Genomic DNA, 20,146 nt, shown 5'->3' on the forward strand with positions numbered 1-20,146 from the left:
ATTGATAGACACATTCAAATATATAACTTTGTAGATTGTGTTTTGATATTAACTCAAATTCTTACCTCAAAACTAAGGATTAACTCAAATAAAAATCAAATCAAAACTATGAGAGGGAGAGAGAGAACTTGTGATAAGGAACTCGAAAAACATTAAACCAAAACAACCCAAAGTGGAGATATAAAAATTCATCAACTTAAGTAGGAGAGTTGCAAGAAATAATGAGAGAGAGAGAGAGAGAGAGAGAGAGAGAGAGAGAGAGGACCGAATTGGATTGAAGTGGATCAAATAGATTGAAATAAACTAAAATTGACTAAAATGGACCTAAGTAGATTAAAATAGACTAACGTGGTACGAAATGAATCAAATTGGATAGAATGGACCGAAATGCTACGAGAATGTGGTTTAATTAGAGTATAGAAATAATAAATACTACACTTTAATTTTAAAATATTATATAGATTGTAATTTTAAAATATTACCAAGTGAAGTGCTTTTTTTTTTTTTTTTTTTTTATTTATGAAAATAGATATTTAAATTGAATAGAAATTAAGTACAAAATAATAGGATAGTTAACACCTCCATACATTTGCCAAAATTTGCTTACAATAAGAATAGTAGGGTATGAATACAAAATATATGTATATATATATATATATATATATATGTAAGGGCAGGTTTTGGTTCCTGAGTCCAAAAGGTAGAAAGAATCAGGCTCAAGGGGCCTAACACAATAAATTTTTAGAGAGTGTGCTGAAAACCAGGATTCAATGGATTAGACAACGCTCGCAATGAACCAAGGATGGTAAGAAAGCAACGAAAACAGGGAAAAACAAATCTTTTGCAAAGAAATTCCTCCTGGGCAAAGTCTAAGGAGAGTAATTATTGAATATATCACTCTAGGACTTGATTACAGTTTTAGTTCTTTATGCTACAGTGCTTTTTTTCTACAGGTTCTCCGATCCCCTTTTCCTGGAGGATCTCTCACATTATATAGCTCCATTTAGATGATCTTGGCCCTCCATTTATTGATTGTGCAAACCACTACTTGAGTGCTTGTCCCATCAAACACCCTCTCAAACCCCTTCTGAGTTACGACAATTAAGGCAACATTGTTCAAGGATGGTAAGAAAGCAAGGAAAACAGGGAAAAACAAATCTTTTGCAAAAAAATTCCTCCTGGGCAAAGTCCGAGGAGAGTAATTATTGAATATATCACTCTAGGACTTGATTACAGTTTCAGTTCTTTATGCTACAATGCCTTTTTTCTACAAGTTCTCTGATCTCCTCTCCTTGGAGGATCTCTCACATCATATAGCTTCATTTAGATGATCTTGGCCCTCCATTTATTAATCGTGCAGACCACTACTTGAGTACTTATCTCATCAAACACCCTTTCAAATCCCTTATGAGTTGCGACAATCAAGACAGTACTGTTTAAGGGTTTTCTCCACATAAATGCAGACAGGAGGTTTGGTAGGGTACATTAAATGTGGTGGCAGCCAACATCCCTTCAATCATGTTAAAGTTAACCCCTTCTTTGAAACTCTTTTTCTACAGTATGACCTCCTCTGGTAATGTGCCAATGACATGGCCTTACTGTCCAAGGGTGTGATCTCCTCGGCATGGTAATGTCTCCCTTGGCCATGGGTATGACACGTGGCACTATTACCTTACTTAAATTTTTGTACCCTACAATATATATATATATATATATATATATATATAGGGTAATTTGCAAAACACACCCTTGAAGTTTAGGGTGTGTGGATTTTACACCTTGAAATTTCAAAATTTTATTTTATATATATATTTTCTGTTTATGAGTTTTTAATATTTTAGAGCATTTCATTAATTTTTTTCATACATTTTAAAATCTATTAAATTTATATGCAATAATGAAAATGACGTGTTATTTTTTCATTGGACAAATGAAACACACGTGACTAGCTAATATTTCACTTAATGAACATATTAGCAACAAATGAACGGAGGCTAACAATCCAAATATTATCAAACTTTAGAGTATAAAATCCAAACACTTCCAAACTCTTATTTATTTATTTATTTTTTTTAAATTTCTATTTTTTCCTAGTTACTTTTTTGAACTATTTCCCATTTCCTCACAAACTCACGTCTCATGTATTACAGTATTAGAGGGCCTGCTGCTGTAAGTCGATGACACTGGCCTTACCTTATCAATTATTTTTATTTTTATTTTGTTAGGAGGCCTTATCAATTATCATTAACCGATGCTGTCAAGCTCTACTTGCACAGTGCACTCCCAAATTTATGTCAAAGCAGGATTTTCACTACCATGATTTTTCCATTCCCACGAAGAACCAACGCCTTTTCTTAAAACAAGCTTTCCTTTTACCTTCCCTTTCGTTTTCTCTCAGATTACTCTTTCTAAAGCAAAATCCACATTAGTTCACATTTGGTGATATTGGTGGTGATGAAGCTCTCTTACTGTGAGTGGCTTCTTCTCTGTCATCTACTGCTAGCAGCTGTTTTGGCCTCCAAGAACCATTGTACTGTAACCAAGCGTTCTTCTTTATTTTGTTTTTTGTTTTGGAACTATGATGTCAAAGCATCGATCTGCCTTTGAATCTTGTTTTAGCATTGTGTTTTTGTTTTTCTCAATTTAACTATTCATTTCATTATGTGCATTTTCTATTGCTGTGTTTTATGAAACTAGAAAGTGTAACATCTCCACTTACTCTGTCTTTGTGCTTGTGTATTGTACAACTGGAGCTTCTGTTCTGATAGGTTAATTTAATTTTCCAGTGCCATTATGGTACTTGAATGACCTGAAATGGTGATGGCTAAGAGGAACAGAATTTATTCCTGACTATTCTTACTTTTATACATAACTGGGTTTTCATTCACTGTTTCTTCCATTATTCCATCTTTCTTTGGCAGATGAAATGAACCCCTCAACATAATTCATTAACCATAGCTCTGAAAATGGGTTTTCATTCACTAATTTTAAGAGCCAGCCAGCCAATGAAGCTATGTTTAAGAATGGCTTTAGGAAACCATAATAGTTTCTTGAAAAGTGAACACAGTATCTGCTTATTTTCAGCTTATATATGGGGCATCCTCCATCGCAGGTAATTAACTATTTTTATGTAATAGTGTGAGCTTCTCTGGGTAACTTCGAATGATTATGTGGACTCTGGGGACTGCAAATGTTAGGGAGAGAGGGAAAAGGATGATAGGGTACTTGAACCAGTTCACATGTTCTAACTACATAGAAAGTAAATTCATGCAAATGATTTACCATTGATTTGTTAAATGCTAATCTATATAGAGGAAGGTTGTTATCTTTTAAGTATTATTACACTCAAAATTGGGATAGAGAATTTATATTCAATTAACATGATGGATAACATTAACAAACCTTGTCGACAATGATTTAATTTCATATCATTTTCCAAAATCTTATGCCATTGTGCGTGAACAGTAGTGCATAAAATTCAGCATGGATACGATATTTCTCCAGGCAGTGAAGAAAGCATCTTTCTAATTTATTAAGTACACAAGAAAGGCCAAAAATCATAGTAAATTGTTGGCCACTACTCAACCATAAATCTTAGTTAATTGCTGACCACTACTCAACCACAGCCAACAAGTCACCTGATTTACAGAAGCAGTGCTTAGCATCTGTTCCCAAATCCACCTGAAATGCCACCCAAAAAAAAAATTGTTAATTAATAACATCAAGAAGAAGAAGAAGATTTCTGTGTGGTAAATAAACACACATCTGACAGGAGTTCAAACAGTGACAACCACTAACACATGCTCATTGGTGGTGAACACGCCATTTAGCCCAAAGAACATAAGCTGATAACAATAATAATATCAAATAATAGTAACAAGAAGGACAATTTCAAGTTAATTAATATTTATGTAGGTGCTTGCCTGTGCCTAAGATGACATTATTAGCAGATAAGCTGCAGATATTGAATGAATGAGTGCAATTATGTAACATCATCATTTCAGTGCAAGAATATCCATGGCATACCCTATATCATCATTTCAGTGCAAGAATATCCATGGCATACCCTATTACACTACTATGAATGAAATAACATAGAGCAGATTTCATCAGACAAAAAAAACACTAATGTGAATAATGAATATGATCACGAGCAATCAAAATTAGACATATCTAATTTCAAAATCAAGGCATCAATATACAGTCAAATATAACAGATGTGATCTACAAACTCAAATTTACTCCAGATTATGGAGAAAAGGATAAAGCAGATAACTTCACCGAAAGCCAGCAAAAAGACTTCCTGGATCATGAATAAAAATATCTACTGTCTAAAAAAGGATGATCTAAAAATATCTAATAATCACAACTTCTTTCCACTCATACAACAATGGCTGTATGGCCTAGTGGCATCTGTATCTTTCTGTGAGTTTAGATCCAGGGGTCAAATACAGTTAATTAAACTTGGCCAAAATTTATATATATACATATATCTTTCCCCTCACTCCCAAAATCCATACATTATTAGTCTGAGTTTTTGATCTTCAAGCCATGTGTAGAAGGAATAAAGTGCTCAATACAGATAAATATTTTATCAGGAAATGTCATGACAAATTCAATGCAAGCAACATTTTCTAAAGCAGATTCAGCACAATAAAACCCATATAGAAAACATTGATACTGCAGCAGCACAAAAAACTTCAATTGATAATTTATGGTGAATATAAGGACCACAATTTTTTGTCACAACACATTCATGAGAAATAACATATTTGATGAGGGTCATTTCACAAGAATATCATTTGTGAAGGCACTAAATGGTACCAACGGCTATATGATAAGTGATAATTTTACTGTAAAATAATACTCACCTCATAGGCATTTATGTCTGAGAAAAGAACCTGCAACAAAACAAGCATTTAATAAATTTAGATGAAACATCAAGCTACAGAACATTTCTTGGAAATAATACCATAAAGAATAGGAAAAAGTTCATTCATCAGGAAGTTTATAGTGCCAGCAGCATCAAAATTGTTTCAGGCTTCAGCCACTGACTGAGAAAGTATAACCAAAGCTGAATACAATTTGGTTGCTTACCTTCTTTCCAGCCTCCACTTCCCCAACATCAGCACCAACAGAGAGAATCTGAAGCATATTCAGATATATTAAAACTGCTGGTTAAATTATCCAGAGATTTTTTTAATCTAAAATAAAAAATAAAAAATAAAATGTTTTCACAAGACACAAAGGTTTAGCATTTGACGTACCTCTCCCATAAGATACCTCTCAAATTTAACAGCTGCTTTGGGCAACAATACTCCACCAGCTGATTTCTGTGGCATAAGACATTTCATCCATCAGTGTGCCAACTAACAACAGATCATACATGAAATGTGTATTTATACAATGCAGAATTCTTGGCAACCACTACGTAGAAAGCGCAAAATGATAACCAGTCAATGTGCAACCCTCCCCAGGTACGTTGGTCACAATGTGAATTCAAGTCATGTGTAGAATGATTAACACCCAAAATCTCTTGTTTGTCCATTCTTCCTTTCCCCTAGAGAAATAATGCCAGCAGCTCATAGTGGGCTAATTCCCAAGAGATCATCAGGTCAAGATCTTCTTTTCAAGAGATGCTCGTATCTTGGAATTCTTCTGTATAGGGCTGTCCAACGGGTTCAGGACCCGTTCAAACCGCCCGAATCCGACCGACCCGAAGCCCAACGGGTCGGCTTGAAGCCCTTGGCAGGTCGGGTTCGGTTCCTTCTCTCAGGAAACCCGAATATTCGGTTCGGGTTGCGGGTTAAGGGTTTAAAAACCCGTACAAACTGACCCGACCGAAGTTTTAAAAGAAAAAAAAAAAAAATTCTGATCCAGGGGCAGATCACGTGAACTGAAGAGGAGTGGACTGATAATTGACAAGACTGAGCACTGTTGTTTCTGCCTCATTGAGAACCACACGGCACCTGTGCACCACAAATTTCTTTCCACTCAAAAAGTAAACATCAAATCACCAGACACCAGCTGCCCAAAGTAACTAAGTCTTCAGAACGGCTAATTGCTAAAAAATTAAAACTAAACTCTAAGTCTCAAAAGCCTAAAATTGGAACTAAAACTCTAAAAATCTAAACTTTCCCTTCATTCTTCAGTCCGGCCTTCTCTCTCTCTCTCTCTCTGTAAGTCTCAAAAGCCTAAAACTAAAAGCCTAAAATTGGAACTAAAAATCTAAAAGCCTAAACTTTCCAAAAGCCTAAACTTTCCCTTCATTCTTCACTTCAGAGTCCGGCCTTCTCTCTCTCACTCTCCAAGTCTCTTCACTCTTCTCTAGTCTTCGGCCTCACTAACTCTCTTCCGTCTTCACTTTCCTCTAATTCTCTTCAGGCTTCACTCTCTCTCTCTCTCTCTCTATCTCTCTCTACCAGCCGGTCCAGCCCCAAATGGCTAGTCGGCTACCCTTCAAATCAAACTCAGATTTGATCTTTCCCATGCCTCTGTTCATGAATCATAGTTTAGGGTTTCAAGACTCAACTTGGCTACACTTCTCAAAATCAAAATCAAAATCAGATTTTCCCTCATATCTCTCTCTTATAAATTGGACTTTTCCCGAGTGTTCTATGTTCTCTCTGCTCTCTAGTCTCTCTAGTCTCTAGTGATTTCAAAATCTCTTATTTTTATTTTGAAACAAACAAATCCCTTTACTCCTTAACACTCAGCCTCTCAGACTCGGCTTCCTAGTCTCAGATCAGGTAAAGTTTCTTCCTTCCTATTTCATCCCTCTTTTTCTGTATTTTGTGTTTGTGATTCGGCAAATAAAGAGGAAAGCTTGATGATTTTCAGTCCTTTGTATGGTATAATCCGTTCTTCATTGATGCTAGAAATTGCTAAGCTTTATTTTATTTTATTTGTTAATGTTGTGATCTGCTACTTAATTGCATTGAAACTCTTGTTTGCAATTAGATTGTTAAATGCATTATAAGGAATCTAATTTTCATTTCACCTTGTACAAATATGTGTTCTTTAATGTTGTGATCTGCTACTGAGTGTTATTTTCATTCGCAAATATGTGTTATTTCCTCTTTTTTTGCCCAATCTGGGTTTATCATTTTGTTAGTGCTCTGTGTGTGATTTGTTAGTGCTCCCTGGTTTTATCATTTTCTTGCATTGACTCATTATGGTAGTGCTCTGAGTGTGATTTGTATCTGCCCTATTTTATTCCTTGTTTTGTTTGTTTTTTTTTTAGTGATCAATATACTTGTATCTTCACTGTAAAAAAAGAATATGAACCCCTATTTTAACAAGATGAAATCCAAACACATTTTTATTTTCTTATCTGCCTGTTTTATTCTTTGTTTTGTTTCGTTTTCTATGATCAATGTACTTGCATCTTCACTGTATAAAAAAGAAGAAGATGAGCCTCTATTTTAAAAAGATGAAATCCACATTCTTATTTTCTTATGTGATTGTATTTTATTACTCGTTTGATTCATTTTGCTTTCTTAACTTAAAATTTTGAAATGTTAATTTTATACAGGAGTTGAAATCCTAGGCTTTTTGCTTCCTTTTCAAGGTTAAATCCCTAATAGCTGAGAGTTCTTTGAGGTATCCTTTCTTTCTCTTTTAACTTCTTGTTATTGTTTGTGTGTTATTTTTATGGTTGTTTGCTAATCTATAAATTTGATGTTTATAGGTTATGGAACCCTCAAGTGATGCATCCCCTTCCCAAGCAACACCTACTGCTACAACTGAACCTGTTGCCCAAGCTGCCCAAGCTGTACCTACTGCCCATGCTGAGGTTCCCCCACTTCCACCTAAAGGTAAAGGCAATGTCTGTACTAATAGGAAAAAGTCTATTGCCTGGAACCATTTTGAAAAAGTAGATATTGGTGATGGTCATTTTAAGGCTGTTTGTAATTACTGTCAAAAAACTTATCTAGCTGATAGTAAGGGGCATGGTACTGCTAATTTGTTGAATCATACACCAATCTATGTTAAAAACCCTAATAGAAAGATACTTAGTGGGCAACAAACCTTAATGTTTGAACCTAAAATGGATGGGGAAGAAGGGTTTCAGCTTGTACCGACAGCCTTTACTGTTGAGGCTTCTAGAAAGGCACTTGCTGAAATGGTTATAATAGATGAGTTGCCTTTTAGATTTGTTGAAGGGTATGGGTTTCAAAGATATGCAACAACCTTACAACCTAAGTTGCGAATTAGGGATATCCCATCTCGTCAAACTATAGCTAGGGATGTGATTAGCATTTATGGTGTTAAGAGAGAGAAACTAAGGGGGGCTTTGAAGGGTCGTAAGGTGTGTCTTACTACAGACACATGGACGAGTATTCAAAATCTGTGTTATATGTCCCTTACAAGTCATTTTATTGATGATGATTGGAAGTTACATAAGAGAATTTTGAATTTTTGTCAAGTTGAAGACCATAAGGGAGAGACCATAGGTAGAAAGATTGAGTTGTGTTTGCGTGAGTGGGGTATTAATGGCATATTCACTTTAACAGTGGACAATGCTAGCTCAAATGGTGCCACTATTAAGTTTTTGGAGAATGTAATTAAAGATTGGGAGGGGACTGTTTTAGAACATGAGTTCTTACACATGAGGTGTTGTGCACATATTCTAAATTTGATTGTGGGGAATGGTATGAGAGAAATTGATGCATCCATTGCAAAGGTGCGTGAAGCTGTGAGGTATGTGAAGTCCTCACCAAATAGGAATCAAACTTTTGTGGGTTTTGTGGAGAGATTAGGTATTGAGTCTAAGTCTCTTCTTTGTCTAGATGTACCAACTAGGTGGAACTCTACCTACCTCATGTTAGAAACCGCACAAAAATTTGAAAAAGTGTTCATACGTATGGACTTTGAGGATGATAGTTATTGTTCATACTTTATGAACAAGGAGAATAGTGGTGGTATGGGATCTCCTAGTAGTATTGATTTTCAAAATTGTAGGATATTTGTGGGGTTTTTGAAGCTTTTTTACAATGCCACAAAAAAGTTTTCAGGTTCTTTGTATGTTACTGCCAACACCTTTTTTGATGAGATGTTTGTCATTCAAGAGAATATTTCCAATTTAAGTAAATCACAAAACCACCTCTTGAAAAACATGGCAACTAAAATGGAATCTAAGTTTGATAAGTATTGGGGGAAAGGGGATAAAATGAATCATCTCTTGTATGTGGCTGTGATTCTTGATCCAAGAAAGAAGTTGAGGTTTTTGAAGTTCTGTTTTTCTGAAATTTATGGAAATGAAGTGGCTGATGTGATGGCTGAATTGGTGAGGGGTGCCTTGGTCAAGTTGTATGATTTTTATTCTCGTGTTGATTCATCAAATGTACAAGTAGCAAGTGAGAGGGAGAGGACACACATAGAAGGTGAGTCAATAGGTTGTAGTGATCCATATGTGATGGTTAATTCTAGGTTTGAACGGTTTTTGGAGGCTGAGCAGTCCATAGGGTGTAGCAATGAGATTGACAAATATTTGGCTGAAAATTGTGAAAGTAGAAGAGGGGATGTGAAATTTGAGATATTAGGGTGGTGGAAGGCCAATTCAGATAGATATCAAGTGCTGTCCAAATTGGCTAGGGATGTGCTGGCTGTACCTGTTTCTACTGTTGCATCTGAGTCAGCGTTTAGTACCGAAGGACGCATACTTGATCCATTTCGGAGTTCACTCTCCCCACTTATGGTTCAAAATCTGGTTTGTGCACAAGACTGGCTTCAAGCCTTGGTTCCAATTTCTTTTCGCAAATCAAAAGATGAGGTAGAGGTCTTGGAAGATGAATTTCATGATTTAGGTAATATGTTAACTTCCAAACTTTGTCTATTAAGTGCTATTAAATGTGTCTTATGCAAATGAAATTTAATATAATAGTCTTCATTTCTTTCTCTTTTCTAGTTATACGTCAAGCAGCAACAGGTGGTGGAAGTTCAAGCTCAAGCAAAGGTATCTCAATTAACATTGATGACTAATCAAAAACTGGGTAAGTTTCTGCCCTTATGTTATTTCTATTAAGTTTGGTTCTGCTTTCTCTATTGTTTTTTGTTATAACTATTCTGTATTTGTTGGTCTTGTCCTTATATTTTTTATTGATAAATATCTTTTTGCCCATTTTCTTGTAGGAGGAAGGACACACATTTTGTATAGGAGGCAGATTTTTGGATGCAATTTGGAAGTTTTTTTGGACAGTGCTTTTCTAACTGATAATTGATAAATTAACTCTTGCTTATAGGAAAGAAAACTTATTAAGTTTAATAGGCTTTCTTTTCTATTAGTCATGGACTAAACTCTATGTAGTAGTTGCTCTTTAAATGTTTTAGAAAAGCTATTTTTTGGAAGTTTGTAACTAATTATAGCTAGCTACTGCTTTACACACTTTCTGCCTTCTTTAACTCTATGGAAATATTGCAAGAGATGCTCTTATTATCTTTTGTTATCACACTTGTGATGTGGTTGTGATTGAATTATTTGTTAAAATTTGTCTGCTGGTTTGCTGGTTTGTTGCCATACTTGTGGTGTGGCTGTGATTGAATTATTTGTCAGAATTTGTTTGCTGGCTTGTGTTAGTTGTGTTACATAACTTACATGTATGAGTGGTTGGCACAACTTGGTAGGTTTAATAGGCTGCCCAGGTTTACATGTAAGTTATGTATTGTGAAGTTTTAACAGGGGGTTTACATGTTAATGCCTATAAAATTTTGGGCCTCCTCTTGTACTTTTGCTGCCCAGGTCCTATAATGTTATAGGCATTTTGAAAAATTTTCTTTGTATTGTGAAGTTTTAACAGGGGGTTTACATGTTAATGCCTATAAAATTTTGGGCCTCCTCTTGTGCTTTTGCTGCCCAGGTCCCATAATGTTATAGGCATTTTGAAAAATTTTCTTTGTATTGTGAAGTTTTAACAGGTGGTTAGAAAGTAATATCATGTGTTTTTTATGTGCTTGCAAATTGCAATTACCCAGGTTGTGTTGTTATATATTTACTGTATTTTTTTGTCATTAGATGTGAGCTAGAAAATTAAATTTGGACTGAAGGGCTGGAGGCCCAAAGGTTTCAAAGTTGTGTAATGGGCCAATTTGAAATAAAGGAGGTGAAAAAAGGCCCATTTGATATATATATATATGATTTAATGATATAAATCTTTGTTAAAAGTAGTAAGCCCATTAATTTGGGCCCAAAAGGCCTGTCAAAAGTTGAATTAAAAAAAAAATTATGCAAATTCAAAATTTTAGCCCAATTTCGGCCCAAACCCGCCTAACCGACCAAACCGACCCGTTCAACTGTTGACCCGAACCGTCGGGTCTGACCCATTATTGGGTCGGTTTCGGGTCAAATTTTTTATAACCCGATCCAGTCGGGTCTAGTTCGACTCAGGCCCAAACCCGAGCCGACCCGACCCGTGGACAGCCCTACTTCTGTATATGCATGGGTAGCACAGGTCTTTGTAGAGAATTCAGTTATTCTTTTCCGTTTTTTTATTTTATTTATTTTTTTAATTTTATTTTTAAGTTATGTTATACACCCAGTAAGTCTTGATTCTCTTCAACCCAATTACTCAGGGGAATGCACACTACTTTTGAGTTATATCAATGAATTCAAATATAAATAACAAGAGCCCATTTAGAGCAGCTTCTGGCTGCATTGGAATCAGATCTTTTCTGTTGACTTGATCTGTCCAATGATAAATGTAAAACTAAAGAAGGATCCTCCAGCTGGAAATAAGATCCTACTGTCTCCCCTTGCATTTGGCAACACAGAGAGAAGTTTTTCAAGGCACAATCAGACTGTCTCAATCACTATCCTTATCATTGACACAACATGACACCAATATGGTTATGGGATTTTGTCCGGACTTGCCTTAAATTATGGACACTTTTCTTGTGTGATCCCCAGTCCCCACCCACAGAGTACAAAGAGATGATTTTCTTATGCCAGTTTTGAGTGGATGAAAGAGAGAGAGAGGTTTTGCCCAAAAGCTTTGCTACATATTAAATTCACAAGGGTCTTCTTTACTATACACTTTAGAGGTTGGACATTAAACAAAGGTGGGTTGCACATCTCCTTTTCTACATATATATACTCTATGTATCAATACCGAAGGTTTTGGCTGAATCCCTGCATTCAAAGTTTCAGCCTTTCAGGCAATAGATGAGTTAGACTCAAAGACAAATACCCCAAATTGGCACCCTAAACCGAGTTCAACAACACATTGATACAAACCCACGGGTAGAACTTACCCTTAAAAATCAGCTCACAAGGGGAGGGTGCCCAAGAGCTTATAATGCACATGGTTAAGCTTACACTTAATCCATGTGGGACACAAGGATCATAACACACTGCTTACATTTTAACATAAATAAAGGCAGGATAACTTCATATTGTTGCCATCTCTGAGCTCTAAAATTCAAAGACCAATACACAAGGTCTCAAGTGTTTCACAATCAAGATTAAACTATAAAGACATAGCTGCAAAGGATTAATATATATAGTTACAACATGGTACCCAGTACCCACAAATATTACTGAACAAGATTGGTATGACCACCCAAAGCATGGCTTCATTGGGAAATAAATTCAATTTAATCAAACAATCAACTCAACCCAACTTGGTTCTTACTTCAAGAATCTTTCATTCTAATGCAATAATAAGAATAATAAGAAGAAGAAGGAGAAGTCACACTACATAACATAAGCAGAGAAAGCAGGCATACCTCAGGCAACTCCTCAAGACGAACAAGTACTCTATCAGCTTGTGGAACCACCTGCAGCACAAAATTACCACCACTAAGCATAAAATTCAAAACCCATTTAATATTTGACAGCAATTAACAATACTTAGATGATTAAAGACCAAAAAAAAAAAGAAATACTAACCATGAATTTTACATACAAAGTGGTAACCTATCTATGTAAAAAAATTCAGCAAAACAATTAACTAAAAAGAAAAAAAAAAAAAAAAAAAAAAAAAAAAAAAAAAAAAAAAAAAACAGAAAACCTTGGTGGGTTCCCATTTCTTTGAAATTGCGTTGACTCTGAGAGAGTTTCTCCGCAGACCTGTTCAAGACCCAGATACAAAAAACCATTCAAAAAGAATTCCAGAAAGAAAATGTTTGTTTAAGTAAAAACAAAAACAAAAGGGGTTGAAAGTTAATTTGTATAAGCTATAGAATTTAGTACCTAGTAGTGGTCTCTGGTTGGAGTTGGGGAGAGAGGGAGCATTGGTTTTGAATAGAATGGGTTTTGGTGCTGTGAGGAAACTTGACGCCATGGATAAGAGAAAGGCAGCTCAATTGTTTGTACTTTGTAGTTTGTAGGTACTCTGCTGGTGTTGTTGTAGAGTTCGGAGAGCAAAACCCTTTTAAAAGCCTTTGAACCGCACGTGTGGGCTCGATGTACACGTGTTTGTTTGGTTGAACCGTTAACTATCTATAACAATGCCTAGGCATTCTAGAGAGTTCGTGAGCACACCATGTTCACTTCTTACTTTTATTTTGAAAGGAAAAAATAAAAAATAAAATAATTATTTTATTTGGATTTTTTTTTTTTTTTGGGTAAAAATTTGGAAGTGTTATAGTAACTTGTAAGAGCATTAGTATTGGCGAAGGCAAATTACTAAAATGCTAAATTTACTAAACAAATATAATAAAAGTAGACTGCATTAGTGGAGGTAAAGTCAAATATTTTGGCTATTGAGCTACCGTGCACGCCTAAATGGTTGTGCACGGAAGCTAAGATGGTAAAAAAAAAATATATATATATATATATATTATTGAAAGATAATTATCTTATTGTGTTAGTGGTGATTGTTTATTATAATAGATATATTATATTTTATTGTATTGTTTATATTATTTTATTATGTTGAATGTTAAAATAAAACTACTTATATTGAGTGTTTTGTAAAATGAGGTAGTAAAATAGATAAAATAACGTTTTCTGATGCCAAATTGCTAAATTTTTTGCACCACCAATGGTGATACTTTAAGATAAAATATATTTAGCTAGCTTGTTTTTAACTAAACAAAAGTGTCTGATCAAGAATTTTGTAACTTGACTTATTGGTATTTTTCAATTTTTTTAAATAAGACATCTAGAGTTCAAATATCATGTTCTTCATTATAATAACTATCAAATTATCGAAAACAAAAACACAAAATTATTCAAATGTGAAAAACAAAAATTTTGGTCTTCCTTATATGTTTTCTCTATCTAAAATATATAATTAAAACAAACTCTCACAATTGTACATCTATATCGAATTAGTAATTGATAAAATTTTTTGTTATCGAGTAAGTGGCATGAAGTTGAATCCTAATTATACACAAAAAAAAAAAAAAAAAACTATCTAATATCTAACATGGAGTAGACACAATAAATTTAAATTTTATTATATTAAAAAAAAAAGGAAAAAAAAAAAAACAAACAAACAAACACGAGGGATTGCAAAAATATAACAGTACTATACAATAAATAACTCTTAATTTTTTTCATTGTTATTAAAGTTGTATATATATAGATATAAGTGATTTTACTTTGATAAGTAAAATAACGAAGAGAAAATTAAATTAAACATTAGAGTTTTAGTAGCTTGGCCAAGTGAGCTTAATCTCGTTAGAGCAAAGTCATAGTGCCGATCAATGAACAAAATTCCAAAATTGCAAACATGCTTAAAATAACATTTCAAGTAACCCCACTCCAGCAAGTACATAATATCTTTCAACCTTGGTTTAAAAATGGATTTATTGGTTAGCTAAATAGTAAATACAACTTAATAAAATTTCGATGATCCAAATTTTTATTAGGGTAAACTACATATTTGGTCCCTATCCTTTACTCAATATTTTAATTTGATCCCTAATCTTTCAATCGTGTCAATTTAGTTTTTAATATTTAAGTGTCATGTTAATTTAGTATCTGCCATTATATCTTGGATGAAAATTAGTGACATGGCAAATAGCGAAAATAAAATTTTAGTTTATTCTCAAATCAATGGAAGCTAATTTTTTATTTTGACCATTAGACACGTTATTAATTTTCATCCAAAAAATAATGGTAGGGACTAAATTGACACGGTACTGAAAGGTTAGATACCAAATTAACGCAATTAAAAGGTTAAGGATCAAATTGAAATATGATATATAGAATAGGGACCAAAAACGTAATTCACACTTTTTATTGACTACAATTTGTTTATTTTAGTTTTACCACAAAAGGTAATCTTCTGATTACAATTGCAGTTTTTCTTTTGAGGGAAAAATTACAATTGCTAATTAACAAAGTATTCTATATTTGGTTTTACTTTTTTACTGAAAAATGTTGGCGTATTTGGATTGGCTTAATTTTTTTATTACTTATTTGAGCTTTTAAAAACAATATTTTAGCTTATTAATGTGCCCATTTTTTTTATAGAAATAATGTGCACATTTAGTATAACTAATTTTTCAACTTTTGAAATTGTGGTTGTTTGAAAGTGAAAGAAAAAAATGTACTTAAAAAAAAGTTTTAAAAAGTTGTATTTTTAAAAGTGTGATATAGCTTAATCTTTTTTTTTTTTTTGGGTATAATTATACTCTTGTTTTGTCAACTTTCACCAAGTGAAGTGCTTTTTAGTTTTTACCACATTATAGGGTAGTTAACACCTCCATAAATTTGCAAATAGTTGCTTACAAATTACAATAAGAATAGGAGGGCCTGAATACAATTTAAAAAAAAAAAAAAAACAAAAAACAAAGAAGAGAAATCCCTACAACTATACTGTGGCCTTTGCCAAAGGGTTTGTGCAATAATTACCTACAACAAATGAAGTTTTTATTTGCTTAAAACCATTTTCTTCCCCCAGTTGTTTTCCTATATTTTTATTCTATATTCTTTTTAATTCTTTTCCATTTATTACTTCTTTTAATTTTTTTTGGGGACTGTTCTTTCCCATTTCTTCACAAACTCTCACTACATGTATTAAAGGGCCTGCAACAAAGTCTATTAAAATAGGGCCCATCAGAGTTTTAGTACATAGGCCTTATGATACATGGTACACAGAAACATGTTCTCAAGTTCTACTTGCACTCCCAAATTTCTGTCGAAGCAGGGCCCATCAGAATTCTATATTTATTTTGAGATCCGCTCCATCTTAAACGGGGTTATTGTTGCTTATATGTTCAAGTAATTTTAATAGGTCAAAATTTATTCAAATTTTTTTTTATAGGAAAACTTATATTTTACTTAAAAAATTGTCCCTAAATTTTATTCTAGATAATTGTGATATATCTCCATCTCTTTATTTGAGCTAGTTCCATGATCTCGAGTCTCAATACTTAGCAAAAAAAAAAAAATCGATCAAATGAATTTTTTCATTTGTATTATATTGTTGTATTAATTGATAAGATTTATTTCTAATCTTTACAAATAAAAAATTTTAAGAAAAGGTGGTAAGCTTTAGCCTTATGAAAGAGTGGCAGCAACAATTTCCTAATAGTAGTATAGCTATATACTTTAAAAGACAACTTTCCTTCAAATTGAGTTATGTTTGATTCTCCAAAAAAAAAAGAAAAAAAAAATTGAGTTATGTTTGGTTCAAATGACTATCTAAACTATTCGTGTTTATCTAAACAATTGGCATGAATATTTAATCAAATTGTCAAATCATTGGTCCAACGAAGAGAAAGTTTGGATAACTTTTGTACCACAAATTTTTGTCATAATTTTGAAATGGTTAACTTTTTGAATGATGAAGTTAAAGTAATGGATTTATATCCGTAGTTCTCCATCCCTCAATGTCAACCACTTTGTGAAACGTGACAAATGTTGTGTCCGTCAAGTTTTCCAAATACCCATTAATATTGCAAGATAATCAACCTAAGCACCGAGTATTTAGAGACGCATTAAAATTCCAACATAATCCCAACTGATATGCATGGTACAAGTCTTTTGGGTTTGTAACTCTTAAAATCGAAGATGCATGGCTTATTTTATTGTCTTTGTCCTCCCTATATAAATACCAATCACTTGGCAAACCATCTCTATCTATCACAATCCCAAATAAAGTTTGCAACTTCGCTCTTTTAGGCTTTAGAGAGCTTCTCGATGTGGTAGCCATGGCTTTTGGCTCAGGTTTATGGTTGTGGGAATGATGGTTGTGTCTTTATTAAAGAAGCTTCATTTGCTTAATGGTAGTGTCTCACTCTTCCCCTTTTATTTTTTTCTTTTTTCATCATATTGTCTTTCTCTCACAATTACTTTTCATTTTCTTTCAACCATTTACTCTCATATTCTCACAGTGGCATATGCATCTGGATGCAGCTTTTGACTCTGGAGTTTCAGGGAAGTTGATTTGAGTCATGGTGGGCTTTTTTACTCAATAATACTATTTTTAATTTATTTTGGCAAAATAGTATTGTTTGATGAGAGGAGATTCACCAGTATGTAACTTGCAAAAGCTGGTGAGAATTCTTTTGCAGATAGTCTCTAAGGGGTCCTTTTTCCTCCAACTCCATTGGAGTGCTTTGAAACTCCTCCACTAACTCTTCCATAATTGTCTAATTATGGATGCATAACCTGTTTGTTCACAAACTTATTTTGTATGACATCTCGAGAGAAAAAAAAGTTGTGTATCAAATAAGTTTTAAATAGTGCTATTTTGCCAAATAATTTTAAAATTTTGTATTATTAAGCAAAAAAAAAAAAAAAAGCCAGTCAAAGAGCTTTAGTTTTGATTATTCAGGTGCCCTCCCTACCCTTCTCTCTCGTTCTTAGTCATGTTCATAGTTCTTGCAGATTTTAACATGGAGGTTAGCTGATGTTGTATAATGAAGATTGAAGTATTCTCTTGATACTTGCCAATCTATTATTTAGTTGAGTGATAATCCTAACACTCTATGACTCTATTATGGCTGTGATCTAGTTAATTATCTTTGTACAGACCAAGAGTACCGGCCGTTACCGATCTGGTGGCCCACTCACGAGGTATCCTCGGTCTATTTCGATACTAAGTCGAGCTCAGTTATGCGAGCACAAACTCCCCCCCCCCCCCACATGCGTGAACATGGAATAATGCCTAGGGGGAATCCGTCTTTCGAGTGTCTGGTGCAAGTTTCAAGAGAGTCATGTCAACGATACGCAGAGAATCCCATCTGGTTAGGAATATACCACAAGACCCCCTTTCATCATGACAACCCTACTAAAGAGAGGCTATAAATAAGAGAAGACAAACACGAATCAGGGGTTGGAAAAAAATTGGGAGAGTAAGACACGAGAGGAGTAAGAAAAAGTAGATCTCAAGGACTAAGGAATCTTGCTCAGATTCCAGGGGAGAATGGGAGAGTTGGGGCCTTGAGCAATATCCAAAACTCCATCTATAGCGAATAAGGCTATCTTTTGGACCTTCCATTGTGAGATAACCCCAATCCAACATACAAGTAAATTTGGGGCCTAAGCGTAAAGGGCTCAATTTAATTGGGTTTGGCCACCACAATCTTAATGACTATCTTTACTAGAGTAATAAATCTCTTTGGGGTAATTCCATTGCTCTTGTACAGTTTTTTGGTTAATTAGTTGTACTTCCATGATAGTAGTTTTTTGGTGCACTCATTCATTAGAGCCTGCTTATGACATAATATTTTCCTCAATCTCTTTCTTTTTTCTAATGGTCAACATATAAATTCAAGCGCATTAGCAACTTTAACCAAAAGGTTTGAGTTTGGTTAATCCATAAATGAGTTGCATGAAAACATCTCTGCGACTTTAATCGTGTTATGTATGCTCTTGTTTTGCAGATGGTATGGTATATCTCCCCCACCAGCAGCAAATTCTGGTGTAGCTGAAATTCTTGTTAACAGTCTTACCCATTCCCCTCCACATACCCGCCGCGTCGCGCCAATCCTTCCTAGTAGATAGTCTTCCTACTTGAACACAACGACCTTAGCATGATGAGGTGGATCGAGTCCAATCAAGAACTTTGTAACTCAAATCATTGGCATCTTTTAGTTTATTCAAATGAGACATCTAGAGTTTAAATATTCTCTTCCTATTTGTAATTATCAAAAGCAAAAGTACAAAATTATTCAAATGTGAAAAATAAAAATTTTGGTCTTTCACATATGTTTTCTCAATCTAAAATATATAATTAAAACAAACTCTCACAATTGTACATCTATACCAAATTGGTAATTGATGAAATTTTTAGTTATCAAGTAAGTGGCGTGAATTCGAATCCTAACTGTACCAAAAAAACAACTAATGTCTTAATTTAATGATAAAAAACTATTATCATAAATTTTATTGTATAAAAAAAAAACCACACGAGGGATTAGACAAATAACATTACTATACAATAAATAATTCTTAATCCTTTCATTGTTATTAAAGTTGTTGTACATATAGATATAAGTGATTTTACTTTGATAAATATAATAATGAAGAGGAAATTAAATTAAACAATAGAGTTTTAGTAGCTTTCCCAAGTGAGCTTAATCTCGTTAGAGCAAAGTCAGTGCAGATCAGGGAACAAAATCCCAAAATTGCAAACACGCTTAAAATAACATTTCAAGTAAGCCCACTCTACAAGTAGATCCTATCTTTCAACCCTGGTTTTAGTTTAAAAATGGATTTATTGGTTAGCTAAACTAAATACAACTTAATAAAATTTTGATGATCCAAATTTTTATTAACTACAATCAGCCTTACCACAAAAGGCAATCTTCTAATCACAATTGCTAATTAACAAAGCATTCTATATTTGGTTTTATGTTTTACTAAAAAATGTTGTTGTATTTGGATTGGTTTCATTTTTTATTATTTATCTGAGCTTTTAAAAACAATCTTTTAGCTTATTAATGTGCCCAATTTTTTTTTAGAAATAATGCGCACATTTAGTTTAACTAATTTTTCAACTTTATGAAAATATGGTTGTTTGAAAAAAAATTTACTTAAAAAAATAAAGTTTAAAAAAGTTGTATTTTAAAAAGTGTGGTTTGAAACTAATTTACTAAAAAATATATCTATAACGTAATCTCACTTTTTTTATAGGTACAATTATACTTTGTTTTGTCAACTTTCACCAAGTGAAGTGATTTTTAGTTTACCATAGAGCATTCACATCAAAGATTCTAAATTTTAAGTTTTTAACAACTCAAAAAACTA

At 33.7% G+C, this 20,146-nt stretch overlaps 1 protein-coding gene and 1 long non-coding RNA gene across 2 annotated transcripts; one reads left to right on the forward strand and one right to left on the reverse strand.

Moving 5' to 3' along the window:
- Positions 1–3,364: 3,364 nt before the first annotated feature.
- Positions 3,365–13,351, reverse strand: LOC115987303 (10 kDa chaperonin 1, chloroplastic). The gene is made up of 7 exons (XM_031110827.1): positions 13,190–13,351; positions 13,008–13,066; positions 12,724–12,774; positions 5,268–5,333; positions 5,098–5,145; positions 4,872–4,901; positions 3,365–3,681 (listed from the first exon to the last, which is right to left on the reverse strand). Exons 1-7 carry the CDS (start codon positions 13,278–13,280, stop codon positions 3,613–3,615), a joined length of 414 nt encoding a protein of 137 aa, XP_030966687.1. The 5' UTR covers positions 13,281–13,351; the 3' UTR covers positions 3,365–3,612.
- On the forward strand, positions 9,662–10,417 carry LOC115987304. The gene is made up of 3 exons (XR_004091041.1): positions 9,662–9,809; positions 9,911–9,995; positions 10,135–10,417. It is a non-coding gene; the product is annotated as an uncharacterized LOC115987304 (long non-coding RNA).
- Positions 13,352–20,146: the final 6,795 nt, after the last annotated feature.

The sequence above is a fragment of the Quercus lobata genome, chromosome 4 (genome assembly GCF_001633185.2).
Source record: "Quercus lobata isolate SW786 chromosome 4, ValleyOak3.0 Primary Assembly, whole genome shotgun sequence".
Taxonomy (NCBI): Eukaryota; Viridiplantae; Streptophyta; class Magnoliopsida; order Fagales; family Fagaceae; genus Quercus; species Quercus lobata.

Bases quoted from the DNA above. Each gene is read 5' to 3' on its own strand.
- LOC115987303 (XM_031110827.1), bottom strand. From the start codon at position 13,280: ATGGCGTCAAGTTTCCTCACAGCACCAAAACCCATTCTATTCAAAACC. The intron at 12,775-13,007 runs GTTTTCTGTTTT...TTTGTGCTGCAG, and splicing joins AGAAATGGGAACCCACCAAG to GTGGTTCCACAAGCTGATAG. The intron at 5,334-12,723 runs GTATGCCTGCTT...CTTATGCCACAG, and splicing joins GTCTTGAGGAGTTGCCTGAG to AAATCAGCTGGTGGAGTATT.